This window comes from Erithacus rubecula, assembly GCF_903797595.1.
Source record: "Erithacus rubecula genome assembly, chromosome: 26".
NCBI lineage: Eukaryota > Metazoa > Chordata > Aves > Passeriformes > Muscicapidae > Erithacus > Erithacus rubecula.
The window spans coordinates 160,807-188,602 of NC_136678.1; the positions used below are offsets into that span (position 1 = coordinate 160,807).

Here is a 27,796-nt window from a genome sequence, read left to right on the forward strand (position 1 = left end):
TGTTGAGGCAGACTGGTTCCAGCGGAGGGATGGAGGCAGCAGGTAGCGAGTGCTCCCGGCTCTGCAGTCCTGGTCCCCGGGGACTGTCAGAGCTCTTACCGACCCTCAGACCCTGAGCGGCTGTTCCTGCAGCTGCTACACTCCCACTTCCCCTCGCCAAGCCCCAAAGACATCCCTCCTTCTGCACAGATGGAATTCCTGAGTCTCCCCTGCTCCTGGTCCAGGCAGTGCCCTAAGCTTGGGCTTTGGCTGGAAGCACCAACTTTCCATTTCCCTAATCTATATAGAAGATTTACTGGCATGTGGGAGTTCTCTCACAGGGACAGAAGACAGGCTTTTCTTGCAAAGTTTCCAGGCAGCTTTACCCCATGTCCAGCATTTTGTACACTTTTGTTATCCTGCCAGCTTCATCCTGGTTTTCTTCATCCTTTATCATCCTAATATTTACTGCCTGCTTCCAGGCCTCTCTCTGCTTATCCAAGCAAGGATTTCTTGGGTGTTTTTTGACAAAACAAGCTCCCCTAGGATTTTCCTCAGCCTAATCACCTCCTTCTCTTCCTGGTCCTGCACACAGGCCATCAGGAGCTCCAGGTGAGTCTCCTTGTGCCATGTGTAACAAACTAGACATTCCCCACCCATCCTGACAGGAAATGTACATTCTTGGTGCATTCCAGAATTTCCTTTATCTCCAGTGCTGCAGCGCCCAGGTCCTGCTCATATCCTTCCTATGATTCACCAGTAGGGCTGAGATTTTTTCCAGATTGTAGAAGAAACTGGTAGGTTTAGTTTCCAAGTGCACAAACTTAAACAGTGCCATGGTGGATTCCCTTCCCATCATTTCTGTTTCCCTGATCCCTCAACCCTGGTCTTGTTGCTCACTTGCACTGGGAGGGACATAGCCATTTTCTTCCCCAGCTGGCCTCAGAAACAGAATCATGGAATGGTTTGGGTTGGAAAGGACCTTAAAGCACACCACGTTCCACCTCCTACCCTGGGCAGGGACACCTTTCACTGTCTCAGGTTGCTCCAAGCCCTGTCCAGCCTGGCCTTGGACACTTCCAAGGATGGGGCAGCCACAGCTTCTCTGCGCACCTTGCGCCAGGGCGTCACCACCCTCACCCTCACCCTCACAGGGAACAGTTTCCTCCCAATATCCCATCTACCCCCACCATCTGAAAGTGGGAAGCCATTCCCCCTTGTCACTCCACTCAGTTTCTCTCCATCTTCCTTAACTCCCCTGACACTGCTGCAGCTGTTACAGTGCTGAAGGCAACAGAAACCACAGTGAATTTAGTCTTTGGTGTCATTTTGGTGCCATCTTCACCTGAAGAAGCCAAATGAGTGTCTCATTTGTTCCACCTTAATACAGTCCTGAATCTAAGGTACTGTCTGCTCACTTTTCAGGATACAAGGCTAGAAATGTTTTAACATTGTGTGTTTTGGAAGAGAAATTTGAGTTACAGAGTCTGGGGGTGAAAGAAATTAACTGACAGGAGGGTGAACCTAGGTGGGTGACAGGCTCTTCTTCCAGAGAACAAGAAACAAAAGGAAATTACCTCAAGTTGCACCAGCAGAGGTTGAATATTGGGAAAATTTCTTCCCTGAAAGGATTGCTCAGTCCTGGCATAGCTGCCCAGGACAGTGGTGGAGTCCTCATCCCTGAAGGAATTTACTGGGTTAGTGGTAGTTCCAGGGCAATAGTTAGACTTGAGATCTCAGAAGGCTTTTCCAACCTATAAAAGTCCATTATGCTATTCTATAAATGTCCAGCTTTCCACTATTTCTGTGGTAGTGTTGTGCTCAGTCATCAAGTGCTTATAAGAGGTGAGCAACAAACGGGAAACTCATTTCCCAACTGGAAAGTGCACAACAAAAAGGTAGTGAGAAAGCACATCTTTCTGTCTGCCTCTTCTTGGAACAATCGAAGCATTCCCAGGTGTGCCACCCCTGGCCCCAGGGACAATCTGCAATTCTAAGCCAAAGAAAGCAGCCTTCTACTTAAAAGGGAAATCTGGAATTTTCACAACCTGCCTTTCCTTCATAGCAAATTGTTGAAAACTTTTCCATGTTGTAAATAGGTTTTCGACAGAATATAATCACTATCAACACCTTGAAAAATCTCTATTTTGTCATCCTGAACCTTGATTCTTGTGATGAGAAGTACCAAACACCAAATTCCCTAAGAAGCTGTGAATGTGGTCTTGGAGACTCCAGGTCTCTCCTGAAGTATCACCCATCCTTTCCTGATCCAGGAGTCCACAACTGCTGCACACTCCTCTCCTGCACTGCAGAACCAGGCAAGGTAGAACAGAGCATAATTTTGTGGGGAAATATTCCTATATTAGCAGAAAATCTGTGAGAGAAGCAGGGGACACCCCAAACTTGTTATGGTTTAGAGTGGATGGTCTTACTGTGATTTATCTTGGCCCTCACACAGCACATTTTTACTGGGATATTGGCACAGTTCTGCTAGACCAGATTTCACAGGGCTCTTGGGGCTGTAAAAATAAAGCAGCAGAAAGAAATTTTGTGTTTTCACCCAGAAGGAGGAGCTCTGGGTATTTCTACACTGACTGGTCCTTCATGGGGTACCAGCAACTGAGACTGGGGATGTGTTTGGGTACACTTGAGCTATGCTCTGGAGCTGGTTCCAGCCACCACAGTGTGGAATAGTGAAGTAAAGAATCCCAGAAGCCCAGAACTGTTGGGTTGGAAGGGATGTCTGGAGATCATCCAGTTTGACCCCCCCTTGCACAGGCAGGGTCACCTGGTGACACAGGAACACTTCCAGGTGGGTTTGGAGTATCCCCAGAGAAGAAGACTTTACATCCTCCCTAGGCAGCTGTTCCAGTGCTCTGCTCTCCTCCATGCAAGGAAGTTCTTCCTCACGTTGAGGTGGAACTTCTTGGGGTTTAGTTTATGGCCATTGCTTCTCATCCTGTCACTGGGTACCACTGAAAAGAGCCTGGCACTATCCTCTGACACCCTTTGGAACTATTTGTCTGGGTTGATGGGACTAACCCAGCTCCTGCAGTCTCTCTTCATCAGAGAGATGGTCCAGGCCCTGTGTGGTTCAGAGCAATGGGATGTGGTGTGGCTGGGCACACAGGAGCTCTTGGCAGCTCTGAATGCATCAGTCCTGGATTTATCAGGATCCCATCTCCATAGCAAACAACACCTTGAGGGCACTAATGAATATTTCCAAATCACTGGATTTGAAGCACCACAAGCCATTAGAGAGGATGGACAGCGACAGGGGCAAATTAAGCAGCTTTTCCAAGCATGTTTACAAACTCTGGCAGAGCTGAGAAAGCTTTCTGTGTCCCCATCTCTCTCATAGCCAGCTGGGACCGCCCAACTGGCTTTATTCTTTCCTATTAGCTGATAAAGGACAGCTGAACTTTGGATAGATTCCTCTAGCCTGTTTTCTTTCACTTTCCTTCAGAGCCTGCAGGAGGAGAGGTTAAAAACTGATCTTTTTATAATTTTCTAAGCTGTTTGCTGAAGAGTGACATTTCCCTGCCTGGCCACAGCAGGTAGTGGGTGTCTTGTGGCCAGTGAGAGAAATTTCTTCTCTCCCAAACCCAATGCATTTTTGTCCAAAACCTCCTCTCCAGACACACGCTCACACGACAGCAAGAGAAGAGAAGACTATATATTTTGGGAAATAAACCAAATCCTGGCTGTGGGGAAACTCAGAAATCTCAGAAAGCCCTTGGATATCTTCCCTGAGCCTGCCCGAGGGTGCCACCTTGGGTAATGCTGAAGCTCCTGCACCTCATGAATTCATCATGCTCTCCCACAACTTGTGAAAGGTGGGACCAGAATGATCATTCAGCGTGATTTAATTAACCTACCATTCATTAGGGGAAAGGATAAGGACTACAGCAAAGAATTACCATCCCGAGAAGGGTTGGATGAGTCACAAAATAATGGAATTGTTGAGTTTGGTACAAGCCCTCTAAGTTCCCCCAGAATTGCCAAGGCCACCACTCACCCATTTCCCCAACATCCATACGTTTTTTAAATTCCTCCATGGATGGTGATTACTGCCCTGGGCAGCTGTGCCAGGGCCTGACCAACCTTTCCAGGAAGAAATTTTCCCCAGTATCCAAAGTGAACCTCCCCTGGCCCAGTTTAAGGCTGTTTCCTCTTGTCCTGTCCTTTGTTCCGTGTCAGTAGAGCCTGACGCCTGACACTTCCCTCCATCACACTCCACCGCAGCTACACCCTCCTTTCAGGGAGTTTTGGAGAGTGATCAGGTCCTCCCGAGCCTCCTTTTCTCCAGGCTGAGCCACACATCTCCCTTAGCTGCTTCAGGTTCTGCAGCCCCTTCATCAGCTCTGTTCTGCTCCCTGAACATGCTCCAGCCCCTCAATGTCCTTCCTGAACTGAGGGGCCCAGAAGTGACCCTGGGATTGGAGGTGCTACCTCACCACTGCCCTGCACAGAGGGACGAAGTCACAGCAGTGCCAGAGGACTCAGGAGCGGGGAGAACTGCCCCAGCGGCTGAGAGAAGCCAAGATTTCCTAATTTTCCCATCTTCCCTTCTTGGCCGAAGCAGAAACCACGATTCCAGGAATCTCCCCGGAACCTCCAAAATTGCTTAACCTTCACTTCCCCATCTTAAATGAGGCTAATTACACCTGTTCCTGAAACCCTAGGAGTCTTTTAAAGCATCAAAAAAACCCACAGCAGATGGAGCATTCTAATTATTTATTAAAACAAGTCCTTGGAGAACAATCTGTTTTGCATTCAGTTTTTACTATGGAATGATTTGCTGCCTTTACAGGAGAGCAGAGCATGTACTGTTAAATCACGAGTAAGCAATAAGAATAAAATAAAAATAATAAGCAATTTACAATTTAGAGTGGCTGCAAACCACTGGCTGGGGCAAGACTCGCGGCAGGAAAGGAGGCTGAGGGGGAAGCTTCTCGCCCTCCACAGCTCCCTGACAGGAGGGTGGAGCCGTGTGGGGGTAGAGCTCTGGTTCCAGGGAATAAGTGATGGGACAAGGGGGAACACCCTAACCTTGTGCCGAGAGCGTTGCAAGCTGCCAGGGGATTTCCTGCCAGCACAGACACTGTTCTCTGTATTCCAGCTCTGCCTGGCCAGGGAACTGACCTGGTGATAGAGACGTCAAGTCCCAGCTACACGCAGAACCGCAGGAGCATCCCCTGGGACATGCGAGGTCAGCCCAGCTTATGTGGCAGCATCAGGAATGACATGGGCTTAGACCCTGACATTCTAGACACGGTTGGACAGGCTTGGAGCAACCTGGTGTAGTGGAAGATCTCCCTGGCCATGTCAGGGGGGTGGAACGGGATGAGATCTAAGGTCCCTTCAAATCCAAACCACCCCACGGTTCCATGAAATTTGGAGCGGAGCAGTTTGTCCTTGGAGCAACTTACACAAGTACTGCTCCTAAAAGAGCTGGAGAGGGACTTTGTCATTGGGAAGCTCTTTGTCCTGGCACTTCAGACCTTTGTCCAAAGGGTTAGTTGGGATATTGGGAAGGAATTCCTCTCCCTGTGAAGATAGTGAGGCCGTGGCCCAGGTTGCCAAAAGAAACTGTTGCTGCTCCATTCCTGAAAAGGTCCAAGGTCAGGTGGGCCGGCTATTGGAGCGCCCTGTGAGACGGGAAGCTTTCTCTGCTCTTAGCGGGGCGGGGCACTGGATGGAATTTAAGGTCCGCCCTACGCAACGGATCCCTCGCTCTGGGATTTCTCCACTCACGGCGCGGCGACGCTCCGGTCTTCACCGCGCCTGTCAATCAGCGCTGGGGGCGGGACCGGCTCATAGCGCACGCGCAGACACGTCCCACCCTCCGCTGCCATTGGCCGGCGCGGGGCCGCCGCAGCCAATCGCGCGCGGGGAGGTGGTGGGGCCGAGCAAGATGGAGGAGTACGCTCGAGAGCCCTGGTGAGGGGATCGGATCGGAGCGGGGCTGGGTCGGGATCGGGATCGGGATCGGGATCGGGATCGGGATCGGGATCCGGATCCGCCAGAGCTGGGAAGGAGCGGGCGAGCGGGGCGGGCGCTCTGGGGCCTCTCCCCGTCGGGGGTGTGGAGTTGACCTTGGTGGGGCCCCCTGAGGGAGGCAGCGGAGGTGGTGCCGTGGGGCCCGCTTGGGGCCTGGGCAGCCTGACCCCGCCGCTACCGAGCCCCGCGCGGCCTCCCGGAGCGGCGAGGAGCCGGCGGGGCCCTGCGGCACGTGCTGCTCGTGCGCCTCCGGGGGCGGCGGGTGCTGCGCTGGCTGTCCCACGTTCGGTCCTTCAGCACCCCTTTATTCGCAGCCTTACCTCCGTCCCTCATCCTCAGCTTCCCTTTCAGCCTCTCCTTATCCTTAGTGCCCCCTACTTAGTACCTCCCTATCCTCAGTTCCCCTTATTCTCAGCTCCTCACATTCTCGGTCCCTTCCTCATTCACAGGCTCCCCCCTCCGCTCCCCTCCTCATCCTCGGTCCTGTCTTAGTTCTCAGATCATCTGTCCTCAATCTCCCCTCATTCTCAGTTCGCCTCATGTCTCCCCCACGAGGTACAGTTACTCCAATCCTCAGTTTTCCCTTCATCTTCAGCCAGCATCTCAGTCCCCCCGTCTTCTGTCTTTCCTCTCATGCAAAGCCCCCTGGATCCTCAGTGGCACCATCTTCAGCCCCTATCTCAACCTTCCTTTATTTACAGCCTCCCTCACTCTCAGCCTCCCCCACACCCCACTCACCATTTCCCCCCCCCCCTTAATTCTTTCTCAGTTTTCTCCCTTATCTTCAGTTTCCTCCATCCTCAGTCTCCCCCACCCCCTCCTCAGCCTTCTCTCACTCTTAATTCATCCTCAACCATCTCTCAGCCCTCAAGTTCTCCCTTATCCTTGCCCCCCTCCCCCCCAGGGATGTAAGCCTTAGTTCCATAAGCCTAGCCCAGCCCTCTGGCCCCCTCCATGCCAAGCTGCCAGTGTCTGAGTCCTGTCATGGTTCAGCATTGTCTTTGTAGACCTACACAACCACATTGGCTGTAAGTCGAAGGTTGTATTTTTAGTAATAAAAATTAAATGCAAACTCAGGTGCAGGGTTACTGAATCATGGACAGAGTTTCTCAGCATGGAGAAGGATTTGGGATGAGGGCCTGGAGTCACAGGCAGGATGGGGAGAATGGATTCCCACTGCCAGGGGGCAGGGTTAGATGAGGTAGTGGGAAAAATACTCTTTCCTGCGTGGTGACACCTTGGCCCAGGTTCCCCAGAGCAGCTGTGGCTGCCCTATCCCTGGAAGTGTCCAAGGCTAGGTTGGACCGGGCTTGAAGCAACCTGGGATAGTGGAAGGTGTCTCTGCCCATGGCAGGGGGTAGAATGAGATGAGCTTTAAGATCTCTTCCCGCCCAAACCATCCTGAGATTCTGCTCACCTTTGCAGGCAGAGACCTGTGACTGTTCATGAGGCTTTTTTCAAACTTTGCAGGTTGCTCTACTGGCATGTATTAAGTTTGTCCATAAACATCACTCCTGCCTTTTGACAGCATAAAGTCTGGGGCATGAGCAAAGTAAGTAGTAATTATTAATAGATTGCTGTGGGCTCTAGGTAATCCCAGTATTACTGAGGTCCGAGAAGACCTCTCAGACCATCAAGTCCAACCCCAGACCCATTGTCAACCTGTGACCCCATCTTGTCAACCAGACCAGAGCACTGAGTGCCACATCCAGTCATTCCTTGAATATCTCCAGGAATGGGGATTCCACCACCTCCCTGGGCAGCCCCTTCCAGTGCCTGGCAGTCTTTCTGTAGAGAACTTCCTCCTGATATCCCCCTGACCCTCCCCACGCACAGCTTGAAGCTGTGTCCTTAATGGACATGTTTTGCTGCCAAGCCATTTGTGGCTGTTGGTGTCCCCCATTGTTCTGGTCTGTCTGCTGCTGGTCACCCTGTGGTCCCCCTGTTATCCAGCCCCTGGGAGATGCTATCCTGGGGTCAGGCTGGTTCCCTATGAGCTATTGGCATGGAGAAAAGGCCCCTTTGTTTGTTTAAAGTGTGGTGGCCTCTATTCCAGTGGTTATCCAGCTGTCAGGAGAGCTGCAGGATGCTGTGGGACTTGGAGGAAGGACTCACCCCTCTTCCATGCCAGCAGAGCTGGTGTGTGGCTGTCCTGGAGCCCTGGGAAAAGTGAAGTCATACCCTCTGCTCTCCTCATCTGTGAGCAATCTCTAGTGTCATCAGCAGCAGGAACTTGACCTTATCCACATGTCATTTCTCTACAACCAGGGCTCCCCTCAGAGTCAGGGAAAAAATTAACAGTAGTGTTATGCTTGTAGATAAGTACCAAATTAACAATGGAATAATCTCTTTTCCTCTCCAATTCTTTATGAGGTCAAGCAGTGCCAGGGCTGGGGGTATTTTATGTCAGCACTGAGGGAGTTTGGAGGAGCTGACACATGAGCTGGCTGTTCTGGGATCAAAGATGTTCTCTTATTGAAAGCTGCTCAGAAAAGCTTGGAGAGTAGTTTAAAAGGAAAATAGGAACCCTGAAGATAACAGCTAATGAGGTTAAAGAGAGAAGTGTTCCACAACTGGGGTCTCATTAACAAGGCTTCAGGAAAAAGCAGCCATAATTTGTAGATTGAAATTCCTTGACTTTGTGGATAAGGGAAGCCCAATTTACAAAATCCATTTAGATTTCCAAAAAGCCTTTTAACGAGATCACTCTTAGAGACTTAATAAAGGGAGAGAGTTCAGATGTTTTATTCATAATAGGAGAGAAAAATATGCACAGGAGATGGGAGAACAAGCAACAAAAAATCCCTGAGAAAAAATATGAGTTGCTTTTCATCTTGGCATCTTGGACAAGAGTGTGCCTAGAACCTTTTCCTGATGTAGGAAAGAATGGAAGGAAAATAAACAGTTGAATTATTGAATGCAGTTAGGGCTGAGGGGTTTGTATTAAGATGAGACCGTGTGCAGGCAGGGCAGGCAAACAGGAGGTGATGAAGGATGAAGTACACCCCCCTGCTTCCTGAGGCCATATAGGTTTGGGACCTGGATGTAACTGTCACTGGGGACACTCTGTGGTGACACTTGGGTGGGGATGATATTCTCATGTGCAGGAGCTGGAAGCTGTAGGGGATCCTCAGCATAAGAAACATGGCATTCCAAGTGAAATTGGAAGTGCTTATCAATGCTGCTGCTTGACAGAAGCACTGAGCTTGCCATGGTGCTCAGATTTGTGACCTGCATTCTGTTTTAGGCTAATTTTTGCATTTTCTGCTTATTGGCAGTGTAGGAGTTAAATCACCTGAGTGCTTGGCTGGAAGATCTCAATACAACTTGAAAGAAACCAAACAACTTTGTTATTTTTTGCTCTGAAATTACTCACAGTGACAACAGAAGTTAATGGCATCTTAAAGCTCGTCTAATTTAGTGCTTTGGTTTAGGGTTGCAAGGCTCCAATTCTTGGCAGAGGTTCTGAACCCCAAATTAAGGCTCCCCTGGCAGGTACTGACACCCTGTGCTGCAGGAAGGTGCATCTATGCAAAGTTTTCCTGACTGCTCTGTGGAGTTGGAGCAGGAATTGTTGGTGCTATACCTCTGAGGGGTTCTCTGGTTTGTTTGAATGGACTTCAAAGATCCAGGATGCATCAGGAAAAGCCTTTCCAGCTCAGCAAAGATGACTTTGAAGTGTCAAATAAGCAGAACTAATGAAAATGGTGAGTGATTCAAGAAAACATGTTTTGTGCCCAACTGGGAGCTGAGTCTCATGGAATTTGCTACCTCAGTTCTCTGTAGGTCAAGAGAAGAATGAGAGCAGGGAATTTAAAGCTGTTTACATTATGTAAGTAGGACAAATCTGGAATTCTGCTGGAGTTTTCCATGATGAAAGTATGTCTCTCTGCCTTGTGTGAGGAGTTCAGGCATTTCTGTATATTTGGTACTTCCCACTCCAGGGAAGTGGGCTAGGAGACTCTGGCACAGGTTGAGTTTGTTTTGGTGTAATATTCTTGTTTTTTTTGTTGCTGCTTGCTCAGTGAGCTGGATATGAGACAGAACAGCCACCAGGCTTGATCTTCACCCCAGTTACACCAGTGCTGAAGTGCTGGATCCATCCCACTCACACGGTTTAACAGGATTTTTATCTCTATTTTTCTTTCAGTCCCTGGAGGATAGTGGATGACTGTGGAGGGGCCTTCACCATGGGGGCCATAGGAGGGGGCATTTTCCAGGCTATCAAAGGCTTCCGTAATTCCCCAGTGGTGAGTAAAATCCTCTGAAGGTGCATTGCAGTCTTGCCTCCACTGTCCTTCCCCAGGGAGCTTGGCAGTGCAGGGGAAGATGATAAATCCCTGTGCAGGGAGCAGGGCTGATTAAAGACCTGTACATTGTTAAACCAGATCATGAGAGTCTGTCCTGGCTCAAGATCTGGGGGGGTTCATCTTTTGGAATACAATTGCTGCTTCCCTGTTTGCTCTGGTGGCCTCAGTGGAACACTGGTAGCTTGTTCCTCCCTAACTGATGAATATTTCCCTCAAGATGGAGAAGTGCAGCAGGAAAGCTCTATCTTGGCTGATCTCCTGCCTGTGGTTATGTCTGCATGGAGGAACATGAAGCCTGGTCTCTCCTTCCTCTTCTGGCCTTTCCCTTTCTTTTAAAATACGCAACAACTCAAAGAAAGAATATTTTTCTCCATCAGATTTATATTAAAGGGTATAATTTTCTTTAATCAATCTCTTATTTAATCATTGCCCCTTTTATTTACTCGATTTTTAAATGCTCAGGTTTGGTTTCAATGCAGGAATAAGTAAATATGGAAGTGAAGTTTTGGTGATGCAAGTCAGTTTTCACTTTCAGGATATCTGCTGTAAAATTCTGGCTATAAACCCATTACAGAGACATTTGATAAATTAAGATTCAATTGCTGCTTGAACGTTTGTTTTAAAATTTCTCTGACTTCATATATAAGGTGTTTTTGATGTTACTCTGACAATAAGCTGTTGGTTTGAGGTGGGTTTAATAAATGTTTCCAAACTAGTCAGATCCTGCAGACACTTCACTTGAAAAGGACTATGTGCTTAATTATATTCTTAATTTTACTTGCTAAATATACCTATCCCCACTTCTGAGTGATTGTAACAAAAATAAAACTTGGTGGATATTCTTTAAATCTGTTAAAAGGAAAGTGTGTAATTGTTCTGTGGGATCCTGGGTGATGTGTTGAGTATTGGACTCTGGAAGGCTCAGCATTACTTTGCTTCTCTTGGCTACAAAGACACCTAAATTCCACCTGCAGGAATGGCAAAACACAGAACAGCTAGTGGGATTTTCCATCAGATAGGATGAAAAAATGAGTCCTGAAAAATCACTACTTATCCTGCTAAAATGTTACTGTAATGCCTCCTTCAGTCCCACTGGGCTATTCAGACTGAACTCAAATTGTTTCCTGCCTGGTGACTATAATTCCCATCTGTACTGACCCGAGTATTGTATGTGAGTGATAAATAGTGAAATAGATGTAAACCACATTTTGTCTCAGCTTCTCACAGCTGCTGTGTGGGACAGCTCAGAAATGTGTTGGACCTGTGGCAGGCTTTTGCAATATAGACTCAGCTTGGCTGTATGATTTTCCTGTTTCGTTTTAACTGGATTCTCTTACTTCAGGGTGTAAACCACCGTCTGCGGGGCAGTTTGACAGCCATTAAAACCAGAGCTCCACAACTGGGAGGTAAAGCATTTGGGGTTTTGTTGCACAGAATTGACTGTTGTTAGGTAACAGAGTTTGGGAATGTAACATGGTGCAGCTGCACTGACACCTGAGCTGAGTCTCAGCAGATTTGTTCCCCAAGCAATGGGTAAATACTGTTCTGATGTATCCAAAATGAGTTTGGTTGGGGAGGAAATAGTCTGTGTTCCTGGAGTGATAAGCTAGCAGTAATAACTGGTTTTAAACAGCAGAGCTTCCTGGAACCTCTTCATGGTATGGAGGGGGTTAAGATAAAACTAACTCATTACAAGAAATGATCCAGCTTGGATCAAAATAGAACTTTGAGGTGTCCAGGCATATTCTGTAGGATGCCAAACTCCTGGGACCACAGGAGCAGGGTGGGAGGTGTGACATGACTGTGCATCGTCTGTGAGGAAAAATGTTAAAAAAGGTTAAATCTGGAAGTTCCCTTAGCTAATCTGGCTTTGCTAGGATGAAAGTTCCATTATAATCACAGCTTGATAAATTTTCTGTAGTTAATTGTAGATTAGTGAGATGATATATAAAATGAGGAGGGGGGATGATGATATGTCAAGTTGAAAATTTTCCTGTGTTGGTTTTAACCTGTATTTGACTATTTATGAGTTTGAATTTACTTCATATCTGAAAGGGAGTAACAGTAACACCATCTTGTGCAGCACAACTGGCTTATCTGCTCTCTCCAAAGTGGCTTTGGTTTGATTTGGAACAGGGAGCTTTGCTGTCTGGGGTGGTCTCTTCTCCATGATTGACTGCAGTATGGTCAGAATGAGAGGGAAGGAAGATCCCTGGAATTCCATCACGAGTGGAGCCCTGACTGGAGCCATTTTAGCTGCAAGAAGTAAGAAACTGGAGATATCAGTCAAAAATCTCCTATTCTCTAAATGTACAGTTCTCATTGTTATAGCAAAGCAATGGTCTTTGACACCCAAATTGGAATTTGCTGTCTTAGATGCTAAAAAATAATCTGAAACTTTTCTCCTGTGCAGTAATAATCATGTTCCTGGTGTTCTTGAAGGGAGGATGGGGGGAGTTACCCAGGAATTATCCTTTAATGCAGGTTAATCGATACAAAATTACTTCTCTGAGCCTACTTTAGGAGAGATTAAGGCATGAAGAGGGTGGTGAGGCCCTGACACAGGTTACCCAGAGAAGCTGTGGCTGCCCCATGCCTGGAAGTGTCCAGGGCCAGGTTGGCTGGGGTTTGAAGCAATCTGAGTTTCCCTGCCCATGGTAGAGGGTGGAACAAAATGATCTTTAAGGTCCCTTCCAGCCTAAACCATCCTGGGATGCAATGGATTCTAACATGTAGCAAAGAAACCAAGTATTGGTTTGTACTTTTCATTTCCAGACGGCCCTGTTGCCATGGTGGGATCTGCTGCGATGGGAGGAATTCTCCTGGCCCTGATTGAAGGAGCTGGAATTCTGCTGACAAGATTTGCCTCCACACAGTTCCCAAATGGTAAGGAGCAGCACAGGATGTGTCATAAGGATTTGCTTTGCTGATGTGTCCCTGGCAGTCATGTTTTTATCCTAGAGTGAGTCTGCACTGCCCTGCCAGCTCCTGAGGCTGTGGAAAGCCAAGGAGGAGCTGCCGGTGCTAATGATATGAGATTATCACCAGCTGCTTCCCACTGGGAAGCTGGAGATGGCATGGCTGAGAGCAGGGATGTCCCTGCTGTCCCTGACTTCTGCCACACACCTGGCACATGGTGGTAGAAGGGTTTTACTCAGGGGTGGGACACAATGGTTTGAGGGAATGGCAGGCAGCAAGTTGTGGAAAAGGTGGCGTGGTTCTGGCTGGCTGTGGTCTGGGTGGGGTAAATGGGAGGGTATACACCCAGCAGGGACAGATACACGATTTCCAAAAAGGGTGGTGGTGATTTTCTTCTAAACTGCTTTAATATCTCTTTTAATATCTTTAATATCCCTTTTTTCTTTCCTAAGTAAAATGCAAGCAGAGCTCTCACTGAGTTAGAAATTGTGGTGTGAATGCTTCCTGTGGAAAATCCTGCCTCTGTCACAGAATCCAAGACTGGTTTGAGGTGGCAGGGACTTCAAAGCCCATCTCATTCTACCTCCTGCCATGGGCAGGGACACCTTCCACTGTCCCAGATTGTTCCCAGCCCAGTCCAGCCTGGCCTTGGACAGTGCCAGGGATGAGACAGCCACAGCTTCTCTGGGCAACCTCTGCCAGAGCCTCACCATTTCCATGGAGAAGAATTCTGTGCCACTATCCCATCTAACCCTGCCCTCTGTCAGTTGGAAGCCATTGTCCCTTGTCCTATGACTCTCAGCCCTTGTCCCAAGTCTCTCTCCAGCTCTCCTGGACCCCTTTTATGTACTGGAAGGGGCTCTATGGTCTCAGAGCCTTCTGCTCTCCAGGCTTAATACTGCTTTCTCTTCCAGCCTTTCCTCATAGGAGAAATGCTTCACCTTATTTTGGGAAGAACACAAACCACTAGAGTTAGATGAGTAGCAGGTTACTAATTCCCAAGTGAATCCTCTCCTGGGTTTGTTCACCAATATTCTTCATCCAATCTAAACTATGGCAATTTCTGTTCTTTAAAGATGCTTGAAAATTAATCTGCTTTGGAGGAAATGTATCATCTGTCCATGACAGTTAATTCTCTCTGGATTGTCCCACTGCAGCTGTGTTGCTCCCTCCAGCAGCAGGCAGTGGATCAGGAAGCTGACTCCACACTTGTTCCATTTCACTGGTTGCTTTGTTGTCGGGCAAGTCACTGTACTTAAACCTTTACAGAGGGCCTTGGTCACCTCAAAGGCACTAATGTGCAAGTTTCCAGCTCTTTTAGATAACTGGAAAGGTTACCCTCTTCCTGCTCTGGTCCATTTCCCTGTCAGAAAACCTTGCCTAGTACAAGGTGTCCCTGCCCTTGGCAAGGGGTGGAACAAGATGAGCCTTAAGGTCCCTTCCAATCCAAATCATTCCACAATTCCATGAAACTTGGAGAGAAGTGGTTTGTCTTTGGAGCACCTTGCACAGCATAGTTTTCCTAAAAGAGCTGGAGAGGGCAAGGTCCTAGAGTGACAGGATAAGGGGGAATGCTAGAAGGCAGGGTGAGATGGGATATTAGGAAGAAATTCCTTCCTATGAGGGTGGGGAGGTCCTGGCACAGGGTGCTCAGAGAAGCTGTGGCTGCCCCAATCCTGGCATGGAATTCCATGGCCAGGTTGGTCAGGGCTTGGAGCAACCTGGGGTGAAGGAAGATGTCTCTGCCCATGGCAGGTGGTAGATAATCTTTAAAATCTCTTCCAACCCAAATCAGTCTGTGATTCTATGCAACTTTTGAAGCTTTTTATGAAACCCAAACAATTCCAGGATTTATGATTAATTTAAGAGGTATTTATATAAACAAACCAGCTGAGAATTCTTTTAATAGGAAGACTCTACTGCATTTTGGTATTTATTTGCTTTTTCCCCTGTCCCTGCTCCAGGCCCACAATTGTCAGAGGATCCATCCCAGCTCCAGCCACCCACGTTCAGTGACTACCGACAGTACCAGTGATGGTTCCCTGCCACCTTCTCCTTCTCCACCTTCTCCTTTTCCTCTTCTCCTTCTCCTTCTCTTCCCTGTTCCTGAGCGGTCCCACCTGGAGGATGTGGAGAAGATTTGTACTTACACCAGTGGTTGTCCCTTACACACCATGCCAGGAGGACCTGCAGCATTTCTCAATGTCAAACTGCTCAGGAGAACTTTTAGAAAGAAAATCTATTTATTCCTGATATATTCCATTGCTGTAATGTTACATGTCTGGTAGAATACAAGGGTTTGAGACAAGGACCAGAGTCTTGTCATCCTTTGGACACAGACTGGAGTGAAAGTCTTGGAGTGTCCTCTGGGATGTCTCACCTGCAGTGATCACAGCTGGAACGTAGCCTCTTCCCTGCTGGATTTAGGTTGTGGGGCTGGAGGGGGAAGCATTGCACCTGCTGCCAGCACAGCCTCCTGCTTTTTATCTCCAATCCTGGCCTCTGCAGAGTTACCACATCTGCTCTGCAGTTTTGTCCTTAAACTCCAGCTGTGGAAGCCCCTTCCTTCTTGCCAGCAGTTATAAAATCACAGCCAGGGAGGTTTTCTGTTGTATTTCGTTAATTAACTCATTGAGGCTATTGCTTGCTGGCAGTTCCTGATATAATATCCAGCCTGGGGGGATTTCCAGAGCTGTGCCACATCCAAATAGCTCAGCAAAAGGACACCCCCACCTCTGGGGGATGACAAGGTGGCACAGGAGCTGTAGTGGCTCTGCTCACACTTCACCCATAGGTCAGGCAATGGCCTTCAGCTGCCTGAGCTGGGCTTAACTGTGCTGGTGTCTGCCCCTCCAGACCCCCTGACAGTCCCTGTCCCCTGTGCACCAGGAGAAGCCTGGTACTGGGGTATGGTACTGCACTGCCCCCACCCTAGCCAGGCTGTGACCCCTCTCCTGCCCTCCTGAGCCCCCAGGATAGTCACAGCCCCAGAACTGTCACCAGCCAGGGCTGGGTTTCCTGCCCTGTCATCACAACACCCCAGTTTCCTGTTTTATTCCAGCCCAGTCCAGAGTCCACTACAGCTGGAGGGATCCCACTGGGTGTTCCTGGCCCTGCTCCTGGGGTGCCCAGAGCCCTCTCTTCCCCCACCCCAAAAATGGACACGGACACAGCAGTGACACTGAACTATTGACCTTTTTATTTCAATCAGCTACAGCAGCTCTACATTCCCTACAACACTGTCCTTCTTCCCTCCTCCTGACAGTGATGGAGCTGAGGACTGCAGTGGCAGCATTTTGTCTTAAAGCTTAGTATTAAATATTAAATATTCTTTCATTTAGGTTTACATTACTTTGTCAAGGAAAACAAAACAAAACAGACAATTAAAACTTTAAATTATGTGAGTCTGTGCCTGTGCCTGGGGCTGCCCCAGCCAGGCACTGCTGTGGGGAGATATGCAAAACTCCTGGTGCGTGAGGAGCAGGATGTGCTCAGCTGTGTGGGAGCAGGGAGCTGTTCCCTGTGCTGTCAGAGCAGCAGGTGATCCTGGTGCAGCTAAAACAGTCTGAAGGAGTCGGGAGGCCCCTGCAGCCCCAGCACAGTGCATGGGGAAGGGGGTGAGGATTTGGTCAACAACTTTGCTAAAGGATTTATCCATTTCTTATTTGTTTTGTTTCTTAAAAAAAAAACAACAAAAACCAACAAACCAACAACCCCAAATGGTTTTGAGTCTTCCTTTGATTTTAGCAAAGACAAGAGTTTAAAAAGCACTTAGGAAGCTTGTACTAAAACCAGGTGCTCTCAGAGGAGAGAATCATCTGTGCAACCCCCTTCCAGGCCGTAACGGAATTCCTGCAAGTTGGACACCCCATAGAAGTGGACAAAGGCTGCAGCCACCACTAGCACGTGGAAGATCTGATGAGACTGGAACTGCAGGGAAGCAAAAAGAAGTTTTTAGACCAGACCAAAGGGAACAGCAACACCAACAACACCTCCTCCTCTTCTTCCTCCCTGTTCCAGGACTGTCCTCTGCCCTCTACTCCCTGCTCTGTTGCGCCCAGCAGCGCTTCCTACCCTGTACTTTGCCCTTCCCATACGCAGAACCCATTCAAGGTGTGCCTGCCAGCATGTGCTGAGGCATAGCCAGACACCTCCAGCCCCTCAATGTCCCCTCCCCAGACTGCAGAGCTGCACTCAGCCCGTTCATCCCCATACTCACCCAGATGTCAAACTTGCCCGGGAAGAAGCGCTCAGGGATGCGGGCAGCGTAGAGCCCAGCGCCCGTGATGTACATCACAGCCATGAGGAAGAACCAGCCCATCTGCCCCACCGTGGTGGCCTTCACAAAGCCCTCGGCGATGGTGAAGTGCATGGTGGGCACAACCCCGCTCAGTCCCAGCCCCAAGAACACACCTGTGGCCCAGAGAGGAGGTCAGGGAAAAGAGCTCAGTGTGGAGGGGGAGCTGCTCCTCCCACCAACTCCCCTTGATTCCTCATCCTGTGTTATGGAAGCAGCTTTTCTTCACTGAATTCAGAGTATCTTGAGCTGGAAAGGATCTGTAAGGACCATTGTGTCCAACTCTTGGCCCTGCACTGGAGACCCCCAAACAATCCCACCTGGTGCCTGAAAGTGTTGTCCAAACACTCCTTAAACTTCTCCAATCCTCATCCAACTTATCCTTCACAAAATAAGGGACCCACAGCTCCACATCCCAGACAAACCACCCCTGTGCTTGTGGGTAGAACCCACCCAGTGTTTCTTATGCTCCCGCTACTGGCTATGGGAATGGACATTTTGGAAGGTACCAACCCTGTGGATCGCACCAGGAACACAGCTGCCCCTTCCAGGAAAGTAATTTCTTGCAGCTCCTGAGGAAGGAGCTCAGCAGCTGAAATGTTCAACTCTGACCTCTGATGACTTGGCAGAGAACAAGTCACACCATGGTGACACTGGCCTGGAGAGGCTCTGTGTGGCACTGAGCTGAATCCTTCTTATGATGGGGGCACAGGATGGAGTGGGGAGGAGCCATGAGGACCTGAGTTCTGCCTGCCCCCTGCCCTCACCTGAGGGCTCTCAGGTGGCCTCTGTCTCAGCATGGTCTTTCCTCACTCATGTAGCCAAGACTACATGAGAGACATTTGCTCAGGACCCCTAGGAGTTGGGGAGGGAGGTGTCTCCTGGTGCTCAAGTGACACTGATGGGACATGCCGTGGGGGTAAACTGGGGTGTGGGGCTGGAGGCTCCCCACTCCACTTCCAGGAAGGCAGGGACCAGCCAGTGTGTCCCTGGCAGGGAAGAGCTCAGGAATGCCTTCCTCCTCCGCCTCAGCTGCAGATTCCTGCTGCTAAACTGCTTCCCAGAGAAGTCAGAAAAGGCACAGCCTCAGCCCGCCCAAGGCTATTTTTAAACTCCAAACCTCAGGCTCTGCTCAGAAGATGAATCCCCAGCACAGCAAGAGAAGGCAGGAGGCCACTCCCTGCAGTAGTGTGCTGCTCCGAGGGAATGAATCCTGCAGGTGCCCAGAGCTTCTCCCACATGGGATCTGCCCAAAGTGCCACCCAGTACTTGGGGGAGGAGGGAGCTCCTACCTGCTCTGGTCTGCCTATGCTTGGGGGTTGCAAATCGGTCCCACTGTGCCACAATGATGGCAGAGATACCCAAGACACAGACGATGGAGAGGTAGATGAGTCTTGGCTGTGGGGAGCAGTAGAACGAGTAGTAGAGCCACGGAACAAAGCTCCCCATGATCAGCAGTGCAATTCCTGAATAATCCAACCTGCAGCCAGGGTGCAATGACAGAGAGCCACAGGTGAGCCCCACAATTCACCCCCTCCATGTTTGGGAACCCTCCAGGCTGCACCTGAGCAGAGTCACTGGACAGGAGGGGTGTGCTGGGGTCCCATCAGGGCAGGTGTGACAGAAGGGGCCTGGGCACAGTGGAAATGCTGAGGAGGGGCAAGAGGAGGCTGGAGCTCAAACCACCAGGAACAAATCCCTGTGCACATGGATCTATGATCCTCCACTCATCTCACCACTGAAACATAGCCCCTGCACTGCCCACACTGCCTTCCCAGGAACACAAGGGCATTCCTGCTGGATTTGTTCTGGAGACAGGATCCCATGGGATCTCTGAGGGTTGTTCAAAGGGGATAAGCAGGATTCCCAGCAAGCAGGACCCAAAAAATGCCTTTAACAGCCATGTGGGAGCAGAATGTTATTTGAGAGCCTCACTGCAAATACTGACAGGAGCTTGACTCTTGGAGCAGCCCAGGAAAAGGCACAAACCACTGACCAGCCTTCCAAACTGGATGCAAAACAGAGGTTTTTCAAAGCATCCAGTAAACTGGGACCTGACAAACTGGCCATGGTTACCAGCTGCCCAGTGAGAGTGAGATCCCTCCTCAATTCACTGATACGAGAGGCACAGAGTCTGTTCCCTTGGGAGCACAAAGGCCGCTCCCTTGGGAGCCAAGATCCTGTTCCCTTGGGACCTGCAGGGTCCCAGGATCTTTATCATGCACCTGAGGCCCATGACCTGACACATTTAAGGTGCTCAGGCAGAACCCTCCAGAACCCTGTTGTGGTTCTCCTCAGTTCCATGCTGGATTGGGTGGATGCTCCCTTCCCCCAAGGATAAAACAGTTGGGAACAGTGCTTTCCAAGAGGAAGTGCTACAAGAACCCCAAACCTCCCAGGAGACCACACAACGACATTCATGCTGACTCACTTTGAAAAAGTCCGTGAGACCTTCTCCGAGTGACAATAGACAGTGTGGAAAAGCCAGGAGAAGCTGAGGCACAGCACTGCTCCCAGGAAGAACATTCCAAACACCACCTTCTCTTGGAGAGGAGCCATAAAGTACATGTTGGGACGCAGCATGGTCAGGATCCCCAGGCAGAGGAACAGAACAAACCCTACAGGAACATGGAGAGGGAAGTCAGGGGGACAGTGGAATAAGAACAGCCCTGGTCATGCTCCTTGATGTATCCCAGGGGTGCTCAGTAACCCACACTGGTTCCTTGGCTGAGGCCTTTGTTAGTGCAAATTAGAAGGGCTGGGGTCAGGAGAAGGGGCAGGCACAGGGCAAAGAACTGCTGAGCTGCTGTGTTTCACAGGGCCATGGAAACAGGACTCATTTAGGTGGGAGAGGACCTTAAACCTCACTATATTCCACCCCCTGCCATGGGCAGGGACACCTTCCATGATCCCCAGATTGCGCCAAGCCCTTTCCAACCTGGCCTTGGACACTGCTAGGGATGGGGCAGCCACAGCTTCTCTGGGCAGCCTGGACGAGGGCCTCACCACCCTCACCACCCTCACAGGGAGGAATTTCTTCCACTATCCCATCTAACCCTTCCATCTGTCAGTGGGAAGCCATTGCCCCTAATCCTGTGACTCTTGGCTCTTGTTCAAAGCTCTCTTGGAGCCCCTTTAAATACTGGAACATCCCCCTGAAGCTTTCTCTTCTTCAGGCAAAGTATTCCCAGCATTCCCAGCCTGTCTCCACATCAGAAGAGCTCCAGGCCTCAGAATATCTCTGTCGCCTCCTCTGGACTAACTTCAGAAGAACATCCTCTGAGGCTTCCCTGTTTTGCCCAGGACATGTCCCCACCCCACTCCTGCAGTGGCTGAGCCCAGCCCTGGTCCCTCTCTCCCAAGGGGATCCAGGAGCTCCAGGCACTCCATGTCTGATCCTCCTGCATGCACAGGAGCCCTGGCATGGACAGGACCTAGCACTGAGCCTATTCTGACCCTAATGCAGGGCCTGAGCCTCTCCAGCCCCAGGGCTCCCCCTTCCCCGCAGTCACCCAGCAGATGTGTCCAGATGTTGCCTGTCTCGGTGTGTATCCGGAAGATGCTGCGGAAGCAGGCGCGGAAGGAGGGCATGGGGGGCCGGTGCCCGTGCAGGAGGTAATCGTTGTCCTTCAGCCAGTCAGGCAGGACATCGTATGGGATCACACGCCAGCGTCCTTCCCACACCTGCAACACACCAGGGGGATCAGGGCAGCCCAGAGCCCCAAATCCACAGGGAACGGCCCAGCCCTGGGATGCTCCTTGGGGAGAAGTCTGGCTTCTTCAACATCAGGTGCCCTGTGGGACCCTGTAAGGCACCCACCCATGTCCTGCACTTTGCTACCCACAACCGTTCAGGGAGTGATTTTACCCCCATCTCAGTTCCCACTATGATTGATCCCCAAGCCCCAAAGGGAGTGATTCCAGGAACCCCCGCAGGGAGTCAGGACGATTAATACTCTCAGCTTTAACCCTTCCACACCCACAGACTGTTCCCTGTGGTGGGAACTCCCATTTGACCACGGATGAAGCAGAGGAGCCACAGCGACTGCGGGCACTGGGTGATGCCCCGGCCAGCACGTGGGCTCCCGGGCCCCACCCAGGCCCACAGGAACACTGGGATTACTCCCAGGTCCTCACCCACCATGGCTGGGCCAACCCCCACTCTGGCCTTCCTGGGGATGCTGCTGGGAGCAGCCCAGCAGAGCTGGAGCCAGCTGCAGCCACGTGGAGCTTCATCCAACTCATACTGTCACCCCAAACCCAGGGGCTGGGGAATCTGTTCTAGAATCAAGACCACGAGATTGCCGCAGGCTCCTGTACCTTGTACACGAACTCTTCCATCTTCTCCATGGCATGGTGAGCCTGCAGGGGGAGGGTCAGCACCCGCACCACCTCCTCCTCCTCCTCGCGGGCTGCTGGGCACGGCGGGTCCTCGGCCTGCAGGGAAAAGAGCCGGGAGGGAATCGTTCCAGCCCCGGGGAGAAAAATCATGGCTGCCCTTCTGAGAGCATCAGGGGGTGCTGGCAATCATCACTCTGAGAGGACAGGCAGGACCCGCTAGTCACCCTCTTCTATGCAACACACTGCTGCCTGACCCATGCCGGGCGGGCTAATCTCAGATTTATCCTGTCGGAAAACGGGATTACCACCAGGGATTTTCATCCCTACAACCAAGGCTGGAATGGCCGCTCGGCCCAGCCGGGAGACCCGAGCCGGCGAACCCGAGCAGAGGCGGCTCCGAGCTGGGAACATTCTGGGTCCCACCACAGCTCCCGCTCTCCTCAGCCGGGAAGGGGCTCGGGAAGGTGATTCCCTGCCCGGTGGAAATACTGGGGCACTGGAAACACCCTGGGAACACCTGGCACAGACACCGCGATCCCGGCTCCATGCCTACTCGGCAGGAGCAGAGTTTGGGCCGGCTCGGAACACGGACCGGCCCGAGGAACGACAGGGAGACGTAGTTTAGCTCTTAATGGGATAACGGGCAGATTCCCGGGATAATCCGCGAGGAGGGAGCGAGGAGACTGAGCCAGGCTCGGGATCCCCTCCCGCCCGCGGGTCTCGGAGAGGCTCACGCTGGCCGCGCCGGTGGCTCCTTGGTCCCCCTTCTCCTCTAGGAGCGGCCCCAGCTCGGCGAGCTCCAGGTGCGCCCGTTCCCGTTCCCGCTCCCGGTCCCGGCCGGCGGCCGCCAGCCCGCTGCCCGCCCCGGCGGGGGCCTTGCGGGACGCCATCGGGGCGGCGGGTGCGTGCGGTTCCGAGGCAGCCGGTGAAGGTCCCTCCGCGTCCTTCTGCCGCCGCGCTGGGGGGGGGGGGGGGCGAAGAAGCACAGAGTCACCGGGAGGACCGGCGGCAGGGCTGGAAGCAGCGGCCCCGCCCGTCCCGGGCGGCACTCGGACTCCCCAGTCCCCCGCCCGTCCCTCACCGGCCGCTACATCCCGCGGGCGGCGGCAGCGGCACCGGAAGCAACGCTGAGGGAACGGGAACGCGCAGCGCCGCTTCCGTCCTCGGGGCCACGCCCCAAAGGCCCCACTCCGCAAAGAACGCCCGATGATTGGTTAAAATCACTGTTTGTCTCTCTTTTCTCCCGCCCCACCGGCAGCCGCCCGCTGTGATTGGTCGAGCCGCCTCGTTCAGGTGCCTGCGGAAGGCGCTCTGGCCGCAGCGCGCAGCTTTGTAGCTGCGCCCTCGGCTGCCCCCTGCTGGCACCCCGGGGTCCCGCGGGGGACAGAGCCTCGAGGACCCCTGAGGCTGCAGTGACGCTGGTACCGTCTTTAAATTGTATTATCTGCCCCCAGGATGAATTCTCTTACCCTTTGCAAACGTAACTGTCGTAATTCAGCTTCTTCAACCGAATATGTTTTAATGAAGAAAATAGTTTTTTGTTTCAAGCATTGAGTAACGTCACATCACCAAAATAAACATGCATTATGCAGGCAAATAATATGCTTTAGATAGCTGTGTTCATGCAAATTTTACAGTATTTAACCTTTTACCCCTCGGTGTGCTTGATTTGTGGAAACCTCCTCTTTGTACCTAGTGCAAAACAAATAATGTTTCCTTTCTAACATGACTCTGTGTTTAGAGAGCTCCTAGAGATGGCAACAAGAGGTGACAGATCCTGCCATCCATCTGGGATGTCCCTGTGTCCCAATAGCCCTGCAGCACCACCCACCTGCCCACGGATCCCACGTGTGGCCATTGAGGGCTTCCCCGAATGGCCACAGCAACAATCAATGGCCGAGGTCACCCCCGGCCTGGTGGGGCAGCTCATCTTTCCCTGCCCACAGGTTTAATTTCCTTGGCTGACAAGAGCCGGAGACTCCCGGCCGCCAGCGGCACAATGGCGGATCCTGTTCCCCATCAAACATTCATGGCCTCGCTGCTGGAAGCGATTTCTTGGGGGCTGCTGGAGTGGGAACAGGAGAGGGATTTTCTGACCTTTGTGATATTATATAGGTGCTGGCAGCATCAGGGAAGGTTGGAGATACCTGGGTCGCCCACTATCCCCGCAGGGTGAGTGGTGTGGGGGCTGAAGGGAACACAGGATTTAGAGAGGACACGGGTTAGGAAGGGACATGGAATTTGTAGGGGACATGGGATTTGGTGGGGACACAAGGTTTGTAGGGAACATGGGTTTGTAGGGGACACAACATTTGTAGGGAGGATTTGGAGGGGACACGGGGTTTGGATGGGACACAGGACTGGGGACATGGGGTTTGAAGGGGACATGTGGTTGGGAGGGAACAGGTTTGGGGATTTTTGGGGTGTCATGGGAGATGGTGGGGATAGAAAATTATCTGGGACTTTTGAGAGGCTGCATCCCCCACATGCTGCTGTAGCCATGGGGTCCAGAACAACTCAGGGCTGGCTGTAGCCAGGGCTCTGCTCTGCCCTCCATAGGGACAAACACTGCCGTGTCCCCTCTCCTGGTGTCCCCATGGGTGTCTTGAGCTGCATGAAGTACCTGATGTTCACCTTCAACGTGCTGGTGTTTGTGAGTCCACCTGGGCCCTGTGGGGTGCAGGGGTGGAGGGAACTTGTGCCTGGGGAGCCAGAACTCTGGCTGGCTCAGGGGTGGGTGGCACCGGTACCAGGGAGGGAAACAAGGGTTGAAGCATTCCCCATCCAGGTGGGGTGACACTTCTGTCTGGATCAGGGGTGGGTGTCACCCATTCCCAGGGAGGGGATCAAACCTTGGACATTCCCTGAGCCCATGATCATCTCCTGACCTCCCGCTGCAGGCTGGGGGGACATGCCTGGCAGGCATGGGTGTCTGGGTGGCCGTGGACCCAGCTGGTTTCCAGGACATCGTGGCTGCCAGGGCTGTGCTGAGCGCAGGCGCGTGGCTGCTGCTGGCTGTGGGCATTGCCCTGTCCCTGCTGGGCTTCCTGGGCTGCTGCGGGGCCCTGCGCCGGAGTCGCCCGCTCCTGCTGCTGGTGAGGAAGGGAAGGTGGGTGGGAAGGGGTTGTAGGATGTGGGCAGGGGGCACTGGGGGCGGGAGTCATGTGTTGGAGGGTGGTGGGGGATGCAGGTGCTTCTGGAGGAATCAGGAGCTAGTTTTCCTCATCCTCAACATGTCCTGTTCTCCACGCCCCACCTTGTGAGTTGCAGTTTAGAGCCCAGAGGATTTATAAATCCACCAAGTAGGGTCAGTTCTCTCTGAAGCCACTGACTTGTCCCACATGGCATTTCCAAGATACTCCCCAAGGTTTTCCAAGATTTCCTCCCTACTGTTAGTGAAGGGCAGAAATGCTTGTTTGATCACCAAGATCCCCATTTCTTCAGCATCCCCAGTCTCTTGCAGACAGCGCTTTTTTATAACCCCTGCATTGCAGCCAGCGGTCAGAGATGCAGCGTCTGCCCCCAGGAGCTGTACACACATCCCTGGTCTCAGGGACACAGGGCACAGCCAGGGCTGGTGCAGAGGAGGACAGAGATAATGTGAGTAAGCTTCTTGTGGCATCAGGCTGGTCTCTGAGTACTTCATCTGCTGCCTTCCAGTTCTTCATCCTCGTCAGCGTCGTCTTCCTCACACAGCTCATTGGGGCCGTTCTCTTTCTGGTGCACTGGAAACAGGTACTGGCACCATCCCCAGCGTCACCGGCCTCCCTCTGTCACACTGTAGTCATGGCTCAGAGTCCACCAGGTGACTGGGGCTGGTGTAGGGACACCCTTCCCCTCACCTCCGTCATCAGCACAAACCTCAAAGCAGGTGGGGGGATCCACTGGGTGCCCAATTCCCCTCAGAAGGAGCTGGTGCTGAGCAGAGTGGGAGAGGAACAGCCCCAGCCCTGGCACCAATTCCACAGGTCCAGCCTGAGCAATTCCTGTCTGAGCTGCAGAGGAACTATGGTGGGGATGAGGGTGCTGAGGTCTTCTCCACAGCCTGGAACACCCTCATGGTCACGGTGAGCAGCTGGGAGGCTCCTGGGGGACACACAACATCCACCAAGGGTGACCATGGCATTTCCCTCCTGTTCCAGTTCTCGTGTTGTGGTGTTTTAGGACCCGAAGACTTTGGGAACGGCTCCCGCTTCCAGGAGCTGCACCCAGGGATGCCATGGCCACGGGCATGCTGTGCCCGGGATGGGCTTCTGCAGGCGGGAGAGGTCCTGGGCTGGGAGCAGTGCCAGGACAGAAGCCCGGGCTACATCCACGAGCAGGTACAGCACAACTCTGTGTCCATGTCCCTGTCTGAGCCTCAGCCTGTCCCAGGCTCATGGAGCAGACAGAGCATAAAGGACAGAAACCTGAGACATTCCCTGGCTCTGCTTCCAGAATCCAGTGACTCCCAAAGTCCTCAGCTTGTCCTGCCCCACAGGGGATCCTCCACATCCCCCTGCAACCCAGTCCCCCACTGGGCTCCCTGTGGCCCTGGGGAACACGAGAAAGCCCCTCCCTCTTCTCTCTGCCCCAGGGCTGCTTCTCTACCTTCGGCAGGACTCTGCAGAGGTACATCTCCCTCCCTGGGACCTGCAGCTTAGTCGTGCTGGGCATTGAGGTAAAGAGGGGGCCCAGGGACAGGGCAGGCAGAACACCCACTCTTTGTGGCAGGGGGGTTGCTTAGTGGGCAAGGAGAGCATGAAGGAGCTCAGGTCTGTCTCAAGGTACAGAGCCTGCTCTCCCCTGCAGATGGGGCAGGTGAAGGAGCAAAGGAGGGTTTGTTTTACTCCCTCTGTCTCCTCACCCTGGTGTCCCTGTGTAGCACCAGGACAGCTGGCCCATGCCCCTTGAGGGGCACAGCGATGTCTCCAGGCCAGGGATCCTCCAGCACTTCCCTGCTTCCATCTGCAGCCAGGCCCAGCCCTGCTATGGTGCTGACCCTCTCCTACCTCCATCATTCCAGATCTTTGCCATGTTCTTCGCCTTCTGCCTTTACTACAACTTCGACTGAGTGGGACAGGGACATGGCCTGGGCTTTGGGAGCAGCTGAGGACATGGCCTTTTCTTACCCAGCAGAGATCAGCACATCACTGAGCTTCACTGCTTCCCAGGCATTAGGAACCTCTCTGAGTCCTGTCTCTGCTCCAGAGATGGGCCTGACTCACTCTTCTGGGAGCAGGGACAGGACGTGGGTTAAATTCTCAGCAGGGAGCCTGCAGAACAAGAGGCTGAGTACCTGACTTGCTCCTACTGCAATCTGCTGCCAGCCCTAACCTTTGGAGCTGTGAAAGCACCAAGAATTATCCTCCTTAGCCCACTCTTCTTGTGCTCTTCACCCTGCACATCACAGTGCTGACATCCTCTCTTCCACATCCATCCTCCCAGATCCCTCAGAATCCTTTGGACTCTTCCTCACCTGCTGTGAGCTGGTTCTTGTCACTGGTCACCTCCTGGAGATAGAACAGGACCAAGACACCATCTAGGTTAACCTAAATGGTCCAACTGGAACGTAACAGACTGCTCCGGAGAGTCAGAGTTGTAAGACTTGAGTTTAATGACTTAGCCCTTGAGGTTACATGGAAAAGGAAGCCTTTCCTGGGAAAGGATTCCCACCAGCTGGTTCTGACCTGTCTGCTGCTCAGCTCCTGCTCTCGATTGGTTGTGAAAATAGAAAACTGAACTTGGTGCTGTTCCCATGTCTCTGAAAGTTGGAAACTAGAAGCTGAAGTGGTGGTTACAGTTTTCCTTTTGTCATGTATTGACACTGGCCAAACACCAGGCAGGGAAGTTGTTTATTTACCCTCTCCTGCTACAGTTGGGCAGAGGACAGGGAAAAAAAATGAAGGGCTCATGAGTTAAGGACTGGGAGAAAAAAAACACTAAGGGCAAAACAGGCTCAAATTTA

General features: G+C 51.8%; 2 protein-coding genes across 2 annotated transcripts; one reads left to right on the top strand and one right to left on the bottom strand.

Moving 5' to 3' along the window:
- The first annotated feature begins 5,812 nt into the window (after positions 1-5,812).
- TIMM17A (translocase of inner mitochondrial membrane 17A) lies at positions 5,813-15,851 on the top strand. The gene is made up of 6 exons (XM_079327347.1): positions 5,813-5,922; positions 10,133-10,232; positions 11,635-11,698; positions 12,429-12,557; positions 13,068-13,178; positions 15,176-15,851. Exons 1-6 carry the CDS (start codon positions 5,897-5,899, stop codon positions 15,244-15,246), a joined length of 501 nt encoding a protein of 166 aa, XP_079183473.1. The 5' UTR covers positions 5,813-5,896; the 3' UTR covers positions 15,247-15,851.
- A 536-nt stretch (positions 15,852-16,387) lies between these two features.
- ADIPOR1 (adiponectin receptor 1) lies at positions 16,388-23,051 on the bottom strand. The gene is made up of 8 exons (XM_079327342.1): positions 22,931-23,051; positions 22,584-22,807; positions 21,829-21,945; positions 21,021-21,192; positions 19,940-20,126; positions 18,801-18,988; positions 17,431-17,624; positions 16,388-17,141 (listed from the first exon to the last, which is right to left on the bottom strand). The coding sequence occupies exons 2-8, from the start codon at positions 22,737-22,739 to the stop codon at positions 17,013-17,015; spliced, it is 1,143 nt and encodes a 380-aa protein (XP_079183468.1). The 5' UTR covers positions 22,740-22,807; positions 22,931-23,051; the 3' UTR covers positions 16,388-17,012.
- Between the last annotated feature and the right edge of the window lie 4,745 nt (positions 23,052-27,796).